The 14,466-nt window shown below is 36.5% G+C and overlaps 2 protein-coding genes across 4 annotated transcripts in view; one reads left to right on the forward strand and one right to left on the reverse strand.

The window, feature by feature from the left end:
* Positions 1-9,926, forward strand: part of Cmc1 (C-x(9)-C motif containing 1) — a 55,452-nt gene extending 45,526 nt beyond the window's left edge. Inside the window, exons 4-5 of the mRNA XM_013028486.1 lie at positions 3,422-3,512; positions 9,666-9,926. Of these exons, the coding sequence (XP_012883940.1) occupies positions 3,422-3,512; positions 9,666-9,786 (212 nt within the window). The 3' untranslated portion in view covers positions 9,787-9,926. The remainder of the gene's footprint in view (positions 1-3,421; positions 3,513-9,665) is intronic.
* The window catches only part of Azi2 (5-azacytidine induced 2), a 51,997-nt gene that overhangs the window by 10,317 nt on the left and 27,214 nt on the right, over positions 1-14,466 (reverse strand). For 2 of the 3 annotated variants that reach the window (XM_013028482.1, XM_013028483.1), the window contains exon 8: positions 13,101-14,340. The exons of the other annotated variant lie outside the window; for it this stretch is intronic. In XM_013028482.1, the coding sequence (XP_012883936.1) occupies positions 13,937-14,340 (404 nt within the window). In that variant the 3' untranslated portion in view covers positions 13,101-13,936. Of the gene's footprint in view, positions 1-13,100; positions 14,341-14,466 lie in introns of those variants that run through there. 3 annotated transcript variants of the gene reach the window in all.

Raw genomic sequence — 14,466 nt, forward strand, 5'->3', positions numbered from 1 at the left:
AGGATGAATTTTGTTTACAAATTGAGATGGAAGTTTGTTGATTTTTTTCTATATGTTTTTGATGCAAGTTTTAGTATAGCCGAAGAATTTTTCTTTTTCCTTTCTTTCTTTCTTTTTTTTTTTTTTCAGGCCCTGGACTTAGGACCTGGGAGCTGTCCCTAAGCTTTTTCTCTACTACTTGAGTCACAGTTCCGCTTGCTGCTTTCCCCCTTTCCTTTTTTCTTTTATATCTTTTTTTTCCTTTTCTTTTTAATGATTAGAGACAAAAGTCTCAAGGACTTTTTGGGGGGCTAGCTTTGAATATGATCCTCAGATCTCTTGAATAGCTAGGAGTATAGGGTGAGCCACTGGTGCCCAGTCTTGCCTTGCCTTCTTTTACTCTTTTTCCTTTTTCCCCTTCCCCTTCCCCTTTCCCTTTCCCAAACTCCTGCCTCCTCTCCTCTCCCCTCCCCTCCTGTACTGGGGTATGAACTCATGGTCTGGCTGAGCTTTTTGTCTCATGGTTGGTACTGTAGCACTTGATCCATGCCTCTAGCCCAACATATTGATTATTAATTGGAGATAGCTTTTTAGACATTTCTGCCCAGAGTAGTTTTGAACTGAGATCCTCAAACCTCAGCCTCCTCAGTAGCTAGCATTCTGGGCATGAACCAGATAGGATATTTTTATCAGTGGCTTGTTATATGTTAGTAGTTTCCTTGAGAGGTATACACAATGAAAATGTTGGAATTACATATTCTTGATATTTTAAAGAATAGTCTTGAGGACACGTTTATCAAGGTTTGTAATTTAACAATCTCTTCATGGGCACTGTTTACTGATGTTTATTTGTATTACTTTGATATATTTAATTGATGGCATTTTACTTTCATAATCCTTAATGATTAAATTTATTGATAGAATCAGGTATATATATTTTTAAAAATTGTGCCAGTCATGGGACTTGAACTTTGGGCTTGGGCACTGTCCCTGAGCTTTTGTGCTCAACACTAGCACTCTACCACTTAACCCATATTTCCACTTCTGGTTTTTTGCTGGTTAGTTGAAGATAAAAGTGTTAGAGACTTTTCTGCCTGGGCTGATACATAACTAGGTTTTTCAGATTGCAGCCTTCTAAGTAATTAGGATTACAGGCATACCCGAGAGATATATACATTTGTTAAAATAAAATTGAAAAATTGAAGCAATTTAAAGATCTGTTTCAGAATATCATTATAGAAATCATTTGTAATATTATCAATATTACTATTATATAGATACATGCTAATGTACAATGAAAGAAAGTCCCACATTAAAATCTTTAGGCCAGTCACAGTCATGATTACTTCTGAAGAGACTTGGACAAGTGAAAATATATATAGACCAGCCCTTTAGTGTGATCAGAACACATAACTTCTGTTTTCCATCAGTTTTCTGATATAAGGACGTTTTAATAAATTAATCTTAAATGCAATGTAGTGCCAAAGCATTCTGTGTTGAACTTCTCAACTCAGTAAATGCATAAAATATACTTTTGATAAGTTATTTATTGCATTTGTATTTTCAAGAAAATACTGTAGATTAGTCAGCTATCATATTTTCATTAGGCAAAATTTATAATGCCATTTTTCTATATTCTAAACAATATTTTAGTCAAATAGTTTGGTATAGGGGTAATAAGGTGGTAATAGCAGTAAGGAGTACACCTGGTTGCCACTGAACTCAGCAAATATGTTAAAAAACAACAACAAAAAACCCCTTTAGCCAGTTGAATCAATTCTGGATTAATTTTATATATACATTATCTTCAAGGATTACTCATGTCCTAATTATTTATATGAGATCATGAAATTTTAATATCTTAACATGATGTTGTAAGTACAAAACTAACTTGTACGACTAATTATTAATGGGTTTAGAGATGGCTCTCTAAGTCTGTTTTGTGTTTTAAGTTGTAGGGAGACCTTACTCAAAAGACACAGAATTTCCTTCAGTTTTGCTTGGCCCAGGTCAAGTCAACTTGACTTTTCTGCACAAAGCACAGAAATATTGGTAGCTGGAACAAAGAAGGTATCTGATGAGGTTCAGGGTTAACGGACTGAGTTGGGAAGGAGAGAAATTAATGATGGGAGTGCTCACAACTAGTGAACAAGAGTTACTGGGAACCAATCTGCGTCCTTGTTCTTATCCTACTGATTCTATTTGGTGAAGCCATGATGCTGCAGAAGCTACAAATATATGTGTAATAGGACACTTGTACTTGGGAAAGCCACACTAATGAGTTTTCATAACTTTTTGTTTTTTGGTCCTGTGGAATGAATCTGTGGTTTGGTGCTTAATAATGAGACGTACCCTCATTTTTGCTTGATGTGGTGTAAAATTATTTGTGGTATATTTCATAGGTATTCTGTATTCTTTGTTTTATAGGCATATCTGCATCTTCATGGAGATTTCTGAAGTTGCTTCTTATTTTAAGCTACTTATATAAATAACTTAAATTTCATAGTAAATGGAAGGATAATACATAAGAAAAGGATCTTGATTTTTTTTTTTTTTATGGAAGGAGCTAAAGACATTGAGGAGACATTGCTTTTCCTAATGTTTCTTTGGAAGGCTATTTGATACCATGTTTTAAGGTCTGAGATGCAAGTGGCCAGCTAGTTGATATATAGAGAGAGCAGCTCTGGAACCAGAGTAGCTAGTGGTCAAAAGGAGGGTCCAGAATAGATGGGAGGATAGCCTCAAAAGGTATAGAGGAAGCACATTGTCCATGGAATGGCTAAGGTAGCGCTGAATCCAACCCAAACACAAGGCAGAGTGCTAGGTGACAAAACTGTAGGCAGATCTTTCTCTGTTGTGGTCCTGAAAAGGCAGATACAGGGGCCAGGGTAGTTTAAAAGGTAAGCTACTAGAATGGAAAGTTAACAGAAAACCATTTGAAATTTGTGGGGTGTACCTAAACTTGACTTGGGAGCTAAATGTATCCTCTTGCCAGAAAGTAAAAATGTTCCCTTAGCTAAAACCATTGCATGGTTCTCTAAAAAACAAAAAGTGGTGGAGGCTATATGCCTCATATGGAGAGGATGCACCCAGATGGACACTAGATACTCATGTCTAGAAACAGTTTTGATTGTTCTTATTTCTCCTAGAATACCAACTATCTACCAGAATGCTGCTCAGCCTTGGCATTGCCTTTCTTCAGGAAACCTCCTTATTTTTATGTCAGCAGTCCTATCCTCCCACCATTTCAAGTCTTCTTTATTTCTACAGTTAATGGTGTTCTTATTCTGCTTTTACTAATATGCATGCTTTTTGTTGAACATGCATTGTGTGTGAAGAGCTGTCTAGATAGTGAATGTTAAGTGAATGTTTTAGAGCTATTAAACATTGAGTTCATAAAATTACAAGCTATCTTTCCCTTTCAACTTTTTTTAAATTTCAGATTTTACAAAATGTTGCAAGGACACTGGAATTCTTATGGTAGTCAAATGCCGAAAAGAAAATTCTGCATTGAAAGAATGTCTTACTACTTAGTAAGTAGTTAACTGAATCTTTATGATTGTGCATGTTTGTGTATAGTAAGAGTATGTTACTAGCTCATTCAGTATATGTAATATATCCTGTACTTCCTTAACTAGGTTCTTCATGTTTTCATATGTGTTAAAGATCATTCAGAAAGAAAAGTGATTTTTTAAGTAATGTTTATCAGCGTTGATGAAAAATGTAAAGTCAACAAAGTAGGACTTTTCACATGAAAATCTCTTCATGAAGAGATTGATTTATAAAATATATACTAATTTTATTGTAATTTAAAGGTACTGAATTAGAATGTCTTTTTGTGTGTGTGTGGGTGGATCATGGGGCTTGCACTCTGGGCTTGGGTATTGTCCCTGAGCTCTTTTGCTTTAGGCTAGTGCTCTCTCCATTTTGGGTTTTCTGGTGGCTAATTGGGGATAAAAGTCTCATGGACTTTCCTACCCTCATTGGCTTTGAACCATGACCCTCAGATCTTAGCCTACTGAATAGCTAGGATTATAGGCTAGTAGCTAGGATTATAAGCATCTGGCTTAGAATATTTTTTTTAGTGTGTGTGTGTGCGTGTACCAATATACTGGGGCTTGCACTCAGAGCATGGGTGCTATCCCTTGGCTTTTCTGCTCAAGGTTGGCACTCTATCATTTGAATTGCAGCTTGCCTTCTGGTTTTTCAGTGGCCATTGGAAACAAATCTCCAGGATTTCCTGCCTGGGATGGCTTTGAACCTCTGTAGCTGAGGAACATGATTGATTATAGGCATAACCAATTGTGCCTGGCAGAATTAGAATTTAAGAACTTTTCTAGTCTTATGATTTGTTGTATTTAACTCCTAGGAAAGGTGTAGCAAATAATTTGAAAGTAGTAAAATACTTATGTAATATATTCAAATTGAAGCCAGGTGCTAGTGGCTCACACTGTAATCCTAGCTACTCAAGAGGATGAGGTCGGAAGATTGTGGTTCAAAGCCAGCCCGGGCAGGAAAGTCTGTGAGATTCTTATCTCCAGTTAACCACCAGAAAACTGGAAGTGACACTGTGGCTGAAGTGGTAAAGAGCTTTGAGTTGAAGAGCTCACAGCCAGCACCCAGGCCCAATACCAACATTATATATATATATATATATATATATATATATACAAATGGATTTTTGAAGTTAAAATCAAATTTGTTAAAATAAGTGTTCTACCACTTGAGCCACAGCACCACTTCTGACTTTTTCTGAGCAGTTTATTGGAGGTAAGAGTCTCATAGACTTCCTGTCTGTGCTGGTTTAGAACTGTGATCCTCAGATCTCAGCATCCTAGACTAGGATTACAGGTGTGAACCACCACTGCCCAGTTAAATTATATTTCTAGTAGTGACAGAGTATTAAAGATTTTTAGTAGGCTATTGCCCAATATCTGATCAATCTGATTGTCTCAAGTAGGGTCACATGAAAAGTACCAAATCAAGCTGCTTTAGCCAGAGGACTGAGTCACACAAAAACCAAAAGGGTGTGAAGAAGGTCTTAGAGAAAAGATGCCTGCTGGGCATACAAGTCACAAAATCAACTCCTACATGTGGATCAATACCTCATGAAATTCCCAGTACTTGGGCAGGAGTTTGAGTTCAGTTTGGGTCACATAGTGAGTTTCAGGCTAGCCTGGGCCATGTAGGAAGCCATTGTTTCATAGCAAAACTTAGCTGATGTCATGAGTCCAACCATTCCTTGACTCAGTCTTCCAGGTGAAGCTTATGAACTTGGGTAGACTTTCCTGTGGTTCTATGAAGTTCAAAAACCTGTGGACTCAAGGTTGAATTTAAACTCTACCACTGCTTTATTTTTTAAAATTTATGTATATTTATTTTTGGACATTGGATTTTACTCTATGTAGCCCAGACTGGCTTTCAACCTGAGCTCCTCTTGCCTCAGTAATCTAAATGCTGGCATTATAGCTAATGCCACGTAGCCTATCCTGCCCTTGCTGTATAATGCCAAATTATATATAAATTGAAGAATCAAGTGAAAATGGCATATAAGCAGTAAATGCATTATTCCTTTCTTCATGTACAAATAGAATAGTTGAGTTCTAAGATCTAAAACATTTGGTGAGAAACACTTAGCACAGAAGGTACTACTATGTATTCTTTTCACCCCAGGTCCCCAGACTGGCATCATCTGAGCTTTGGAAAAGCATTGGTGCCTAGTTCTTGTCTTATCTGCATCCTGATAGCTCAACCAATTGAAGCAGATAGTAGAGTGACATGTATTGGCTTTTACACATTCTGAAGGCCCTATGTATAACTAAGATAGAGACTGAAAAAAAATATAAGTTGCAGTAGGATTTACTAAACATAGTCCATGGTTATTCTTATCTTAGAAGAAACTCGGAATATCAGCCCATCCCTAAGTAAGTAATCTAGAGATTCTGTTGTCAAATGCAATTCCAGAGGAATCTACTAGTGATTTAGGTTAGACAGTATTTTAAAAAAATTGCACATTCTTTCTATCCACTTTACCAAGAATATGCACTGTTTCTTTAATGTAGAATCTGGTTCCTGACATTCCGTAAGCTGTTTATTTCATTAGGTGGTTTATATCAGATTATAGAGATCAAACATCCTCCAAGTAAGCCAGGGCACTGAAGTATAGCATGACATAAAAGTATTGCCCATGGGCCAAGAGAATGTTGACATCCACATATCCATATATTAAAACCATCTGTAATCAGGTAAAATAGATTTCTCATTGCTCGGACTCCTCATGAGAGCACAATTATAGGCAAAAACCTAAGAGGAAGTGATTGCTCATAGTGATTATTTGCCTTGTCCCCTTTGTACCATCACTTGAGAAAGTTGTCTGCACATGCCCTACTTTTGCTAAGATTCAAGAAAGGAGAAGGGAGAGGGAACTGGTACTCATGGTAGTATGTGATCAGGCCAAATTCAAAGCAAAAGTTCAGTTCTATAGGAAAGATACCTAGCCCTTTTTCTTAAGAGTATTTTTTTTTAGAAAACTTGTAAATTATTTTCTGCCTTCTTGTAAAGGATGCAGACTAAGCAAACCTCTGGGCAGTTTTATAATAATGAATGGACAGGACCATGGACATAACCCTCTGGCTAAGAAGAGTTGCTAAGAATGCTAAGAAGAGTTGGGCCTGGTTTGTACTTGAACAGGAGGAATGGACAAGGACCTGGCAGCAAAAATGTTTTGGCTTCTTGAAATCTAGGGAGCCTGTGAGTCAGAGGTAAAGCATATTACACTTAATGGTCAGACTGCCCATGAAGCTAGAGAAGAAAAACCTGGGATATGAACAAGACAAGGAACACAGTACAAGAAGTAGTGTACAACCACTCAGCAAACATGGCAACCCTTTCTATAGCTCATTACTATATCGCTCTGTAATACAAGATGGTGATGGCTGCCTCCCTTCCTAGTCATTTTGATAGGCCTTAGACTGGGAATGGAAAATGTTGATACAGTACAGCTTTCACTAGTACACAAGCCCAGCATTTTCTGGGGAAATGGAAATTAAGGAATTGCCTCCATCATAAATGCGTCCAGTTTGCCAGAAGGGAATATTTCTCCAACCCTACAGCCCCTCACATCTCTTCTTCTAGTCTTTTGAGCTAGAACTGCCTCTTTTCCCCTCATAGTATGGAGCAGGCTCACAATCCTGCTGTAACTTTGTAGGATAACTGAGATAAACCACTGAGCCACTCCTCCCTCACATTTCAGTGGTATATATATCCCTGCACAAGAAGTGCTGCGTATTCTGTACCCTGTCTTTGAAAGTGCATCAGTCTCTCTCTGAGGCAGGGCACATATCACTCTGAGATAACCGAGGAGCAGATAGACCCAAACAAGCAACATGACATCTGTACCTACAAGTCTTTCCCTTCCACTTCGCAGGACTGAAAAAAAGTGCCTGGAAAACCAGTCACACAATCAATTTAATTCAAGATGTGTTCTATTTAATGGGTATTTTTATTAGGAACTATTTCTGTTGCTGTAAAATCTCCAGTAATATCTGGGTAACTATATTCACATGGAAATGGTCAAAAGCTATTGCTGGGGATTGGTGGCTCATGCCTTCTAGCTAATCAGGAGGCTGAAATCTGAGAACTGTGGTTCAAAGCCAGCCTGGCAGACAAGTCTGAGAGACTCTCTATCTCCAATAACCATCAAAAAGCCAGAAGTGGGAGTGTGGCTCAAATGGTAGAGTAAAGCTAAGCAAGAGTATGAGGTCCTGAGGTTAAGCCTCAGTACCAGCACGGAAAGGAAAGGAAAAGAAAGGAAAGGGAAAGGGAAAGGAAAGGATAAAGAAAAGGGGGGAGGGCAGAAGGAAAAAGGGGGAGGAAGGAAAGAGAGAAAGAAAAAGTGAAAGACAATGGAGAAAGTAGAGGTTAGGGGCAATTTTGCTTTTTTAGGGAAAAAGCTACTGAAAAGGCTTTTCACACTGTTTACTGATTAGTGCTACAGGATTTGGGTCAGGTAAACTCAGAATGGTGATTTCTGTTTGTTTCTGTTAACATTACAGAGAAATTTAAACTTTTGTGTCCAAAATTTGTTTATATATTGAGTTTTTTTTTTTAAATCAGATTCAGTCTTGAAAATAACATGCTCTTAGTTCAATTTAGTATCCCTTCCTGCAGCTAGGGAAGGGCAGAGGGGATAGAGAGGGCAGCCCTGGCTCTGCTTCTGGGTCAGAAGAGCTCAGCTTTAGCCTTGCGACCTTGGATAGGTTTCTTACGAAAAAAGAGAATTCTTTCTGGAGTGATTGGAGCTACTGTGTATGTAAACACGTTTACCTTGGTGCCTAAAGCAGAGTAGGCTGGCTCTTTCTTGAAATGCACTAATTAGATCTGTATTTTATCTTCAAATAAGAAAATGTTCTGCTTTGTTTTACTTTCCAACAATTGAACATTACCACACTTCCTCTTCACTTGATTGTAACATTTTGACATGTTAATAATTTGTACTCCTTTATTTCTACCTTTTACTTCCATGTTCTGTGATCTCATTTCTGAATGAAAACTGCCGATTCTAAAGGCTTTCTCTAATGGGCTCAAAGTCCACTTCTGATTTCCCTGATGATGCTTTCCCGTTTCCCATTTACTTCTCCATAGACTTTCATACTTTTTTCTGGTACCAAACTGAACTTGGCAGCTTTTTGCTCCTCTCATATAGTTGTCCAAAATCTGCTGTCCTATCTCCTAACTATAATTGGTGATTTCCTAAATTTCAACAAGTATTTTTCCCTTTCATTTCTGTTACCTCCTCCTTTGTCCTAAGCATCATGTCTTGTATGGATTATTTATTAGTTTATTGAACATCCTGTTTCTAATCTTGCTGCTCCTTTAGCCTACCTCCACATGGTATTAAGACAAAAGTGATCTTAAGGGCTGGGAAGTTGGCTCAGTGGTAGAGCGCTTGCCTTGCATGCTCGAGGCCCTGGGTTCGATTCCTCAGCACCACATAAGCAAAAAGAAAAAAGCCGGAAGTAGCGCTGTGGCTCAAGTGGTAGAGCACTAGCCTTGAGCTGAAGAGCTGAGGAACAGCGCTCAGGCCCAGAGTTCAGGCCCCACGACCGGACCCCCCCCAAAAAAAAGTGATCTTAAATTTGCTATTAATCACGCTGCCACCCTAGTACAGCATGACATGGAATACTGCATGCATTCCACACTGTATTCATTACATGGACACCTCAGCTCCTTCCTATTCTGTGCACCATCCTCTGTATAGTGCTACAGTTCTTCATGAAGGTTTTTCCTTTTATGTGAATTTCTGTTAGTGAAAAGTACATCTCAGCTTTTTCTCCTATTTCTCCCTTGTGTTTTCATGATGCATGGGGCCCCATAGTATGCCAAGAATACTTTCAATGTAGAATATCTTTACTTGCTTAATACATAAGGAAAGGTGCTGTGTTTCTCACTGTTCTAGCCCAGGATGGTGGTGTTTGTATATGGACATTGATTAGATAGGTAGAATTTGCATCTGTTACAAATAAGGCTTAAAAAGCCTATAGCCCTTTATTGTTTATACTAGTTTGATAGTGTCTACAATCTAATACTGATGATTAAATCTGATGGACTAGATGTCTGACTAGTGTTAAAGCTTATGTTGTTTACAATGGTGATTAACCTTTAAAGATTTTCATTTCCTTCTTTAGCTATAATGATCCAGCCTTTTATGAAGAATGCAAAATGGAGTATCTGAAGGAAAGGGAAGAATACAGAAATACCGGTATTCCTACCAAGAAAAGGCTGCAGAAGCTTCCCACAAGCATGTAGACAAATTGTTCAGTGAATTAGCAACACATATTTATGGAGATGATTTATAAGTCATACGAAATAATGAACTTCAGAATTTGCTTGCTTTGTTCTAATTATGGAAATATTAATTTTATATGAAATAAAGACTTTAATTCAGAGTTTTGGTTTATTAAATATGGCATAAGAATAAGCACAGATGGTCTTCCTGGCATTCTGGATTTTTCACATATTTTCCTACAAGGAATGATTTTCAGGGTTCCATACTGATACTACCATCTTCCAATATATCAGCTATTCATGGGGAATCAAAAGTATTAAAGGTAGTAATAATAGAAAACAACCTTCAAAGGTATTAGTGATTAGGCAGCATAGCAAAGATGCCTATGAGCCAGAATCTTTCCTAGTTCTGCCACATGAATTAAGTGTGGAATAAAGTTATGAGGATTTACTTGATATTGCAAGTATATAGATATAGATACTATATATAGTATATATACTATGTACTATAGATACTATATATAGTATATATACTATGTACTATAGATACTATATATAGTATATATACTATATATCTATATAGTATATGTATATACTATACTATATACTACATGCTATATATATGTACTATATATAGTGTGTGTGTGTGTGTGTATATATATATATATATATAGAATATACAGGACAGAGCTTCAGACATAGTACACACTCTTTATATGACATTTATTAATAATAGTAAAAGCTTAATTGGAAACCTAAGTACTCAAAAAAGGTTTTTGTTGGGCTAGGAAGGTGGCTCAGTGGTAGAGCGCTTGCCTTGCATGCCTGAGGCCCTGGGTTTGATTTCTCAGCACCACATAAGCAAAAAGAAAACAAGCCAGAAGTGGCGCTGTGGCTCAAGTGGTAGAGCACTAGCCTTGAGCTGAAGAGCTGAGGGACAGCACCCAGGCCCAGAGTTCATCCACCACCACCGGACCAAAAAAAAAAAAAAAGTTTTTTTTACTTATTTTAATCTTCAGTGATACTGGAGATTGAACTTGGGCAACTACCACTTGAACAGCAACCCTATTAGCCCTAAATAAGTACTGCCACCTTTGATGGAAATTTTATCTTTCATTTAAAAAAGTTCTTTTAGGTCTGATGGTGTGGCTCACATGGTAGAGCACCTGCCTTGCAAACATGAAGCCCTGAGTCAATTCTTAGAACTACCAACAAGTTTTTTGTATAAAAGTGAACTAGCATTTTGTAATATAGTGCCCAATGCAATAACTTGGGTCCAGTCTGAGCTTTTATATTGTTCTTTTTTCCATAAGCTATTAGCTCTTAAACATCTATAACTAGTTTAATGTTAGTAAACTATGTATATTTTCACGTAGTCCTTAAAACCATGAAGTATTACCAACTCAGGTATTTATTTTAGGCCTTGATATTATAAAGAACTTGAAAGAAATTGGAACCCAAAGAAGCAGTATAAGCAATAGATGGTCAAGTTCCATACTTTATGTGTATATTCAGATGTTTTACTATTATTAGAAATATAAGAAACCATGTTTTCCACAGGCACACACCAAAAGGATTACCAGCAGATAAAAGCAAAGCAAAAGCAGATTGCACAATACAGGGGAGAACATGTGTTCCTCCGTTGTCCCACTGATACTAGCATTTCCTAAGACAGAGTTGTTTCTTTCCTCTTCTTTTCTTGGTGGTACTGAGGATTGATATCAATGCCTCACATTGGTTTGGCTGGCTTGCTCTGTTGGCACTCTATCACTTGAGCCATGCCTCCAGCCCTAATTTTGCTGGTTATTTTGGAGATACATAGTCTGGTACATTTTTCTGCCCAGACTGGCTTTAACCAAAACACTGTCCTTCAGGTTACCAGGAGGCTACAGGCATAAGCCACTCTGACACCAAACAGTTCTCATTTTTAATGACTCAAACTAGGAAAATTCAAGGAAGCTAGTGAAATATAAAATCTGTGACTATTTTAATTCACAGTGTTCAACTTCAGTTATGTACAAAATATACTTAACAAGACTTACCTTTTTTAGAGTAGTTTTTATGTAGCTCGTCAAGTCCCTTTATTCAGTTTAGCCCTGTTAAATCTGAATTTCCCCCTATTTATGTTGTTTTTGTTTCACATGAAGAATGCCATTGCACTTTGGAAGCAACTCATTAAAGGAATCTCCTTTTAGACATGTTACCTCAGGCTTGTGATCAAGAGGAAGGTGACTAATTTTTGCTATGTGTTTTTTCATATTGCTGAACTGGATTATCTTACAAAAAGTGATCTCAAGATTAAAGAAATTTCCAAGGGACACTGTGGAATAAGTTGCAACTAGTATGAAAAAGATCAGCATTGAATTTCCAATTTTAAATAAGCAGGATTGATTCTGAATCTTTATGAGAACAGAAATTCTTGTTATACAAATATATAAAAATTCTGGTTAGATAAACTATGGAATCTTATGTATCATTTAACATTTTATAAGCTGTCAAGAACATTATTTACTGATGTTTGATAAGTATACTCTGTTGTTTAGAGGGAATTTGCTCCCTCTAAACAATAATAAGACATGTTTTCTCAGAACAATTAGTCTTAATATCCCAATTTGGATTATACAGGCCATGACAACATTTTACAACCACTTCTATTTCAGAGAAAAATAATTAGTTTCTTAGTACTGTTTAAAACATTAAGCTAGTCCATAAAACTTAATTTATAAAGGAATATTTCCAATGTTGGTTTTTAAAAAGGCAAACCAACAACTAGCTACGTTAGAGATTAGAGATAATGCTCAGTCTATGCAGCAACATGAGAAATAGTTTTTGCTGCTTTATTACACAGGTGGTTGCTTCCTTCAGCTAACACACAGAATCTGTTACTTATTTTATGCATATTAGGTTTTGTTCCATTACTTGGCAGTAGATTGTACTCCCTAGAGTCAGAGTAAGTTCCAGCATCTGATATCAATTCAATCAATCACAGACAAGTGAAGGTAACAGACAACAATATCTGGTAACTGAACATTGTCTATGTATACTATCTATTCAGTAATACAATAAATCTAAGATATTCAAGTCGAAGCTATATGAAACTGCCTATAAAAATGGATTGAGTTCTTCTATATTAAACACTATATTCCAGGAATATCCCAGGTGTGTGAATCAAATAATTATTACCGATATTCTTAATTCCTCTACCCTGAAGGAATTTACAAAAGTTTCCATTTGAAGCCATCCTTTGTTGTTTCCTTATTTACAAATGATTTGCCAGTTAGAATGAATTTTGGGACATTTCATGAGCCTAACAATATCAATACAGTACAAAAATGTAGTTTTACAAGGAAAGTTTAATTATTAAAAATAGCTTTCTCAAATACTACATTCAAACAAAGCAACCTATTATCTGTTCTACATAACAAGCAGCTATATTCTCTTTATGGAAAATTATTCAGTTGCATTTATTCATTATGGACCACTGAAAGGACAGACTATACTAATATACTACTAATTGAGTGTTGGGTTATGTATTAGTTTTCCACATGTCAGATTATTTCATCTTTTTAATTTAGGACTTGAATGAACTGGGACAAAGTTGGCTTCAATGGTTATTTCAAATTTTATGAGTACAAATTGTAATTCTAAAACTTTTATCTGCTTTGTGAATAAAAATGATTTGAAACAGTAGCGGATAGAATTTCCTATTTTATCCACTATACTTCTTTATGTATTATCAACAACAGAAATAGAACCTATTCACAGTACCATCTGCTTCTTTATGTGTTTTCATCCAGCATGCAGTTTTTCTTCTAAAAGGCTTCATTTTATTTTAGTATTTAGTATTTCACATACTTCATAAAACTGTCTAGAAATTTGTATTTCCCATTTTTATCTGAGAAGCAAAATTTCAGAATTGTTATTAAAGGCAGAAGTGTCTTTGAAACACCTCAGGTTTATTAGTTTATGCAATATCATACTTTGATTTTTTGAACACGGAGCTAGAGGGTGCTCTATCATAAAGGAAAATCAGCTACATATTATACAGTATGTCCAAATATACATATTGAAGAACTCTGCAAAATTTAAGTCAAAATCCATTTTGTTAAATAATCTCTTTAAAAGAACCACTGGAAGAGGTTTTGTGATCAAATTATGAATCTCTTCAGCATTAATTCTTATAAAGGCAGTTTTGGTTATGTTTATCCAGGTAATGCAATGGTGGAAGGTTGGGTAGAAGCAAAGTTTTATTTTTTGTGTCCCCAAATGTTGTCTCACTTGATTTAGGTGGGCTTGGAAAAACCCAAGAATTATCTTCTAGAGAATTTCTGCCGTAAGAGTTGTGCTCCTGAAATTCTGTGCCATCATTAGGAATGGATCTCTCATTATCTGTCCATGATTGGAGAAATGCTTTCTCTGATAAGACTTTTATATCTCCTGGTGAAGGGGATGATACAATAGATTTGCCATTTGGTGAGAGAGGGGGATGCCTTTTGTATGTTGCAGTGAAATTCGTCATGAATAATTTAGTGCTGTCTTTCCCAAGGTCTTCAGCACATCCTACTGGAGCACAAGCTAAACCACAGAAAGAAAAGAGAGGCTAATGTCAGTTTTCATAGCACTGATCATAAAATATGACAGCATTCCACTGATTTGAACTCTGGAACTGATAATTAACCTTTCCAAATCAGTATGTTCAAT

This window comes from Dipodomys ordii, unplaced genomic scaffold (assembly GCF_000151885.1).
Source record: "Dipodomys ordii isolate 6190 unplaced genomic scaffold, Dord_2.0 Scaffold110, whole genome shotgun sequence".
Lineage (NCBI taxonomy): Eukaryota > Metazoa > Chordata > Mammalia > Rodentia > Heteromyidae > Dipodomys > Dipodomys ordii.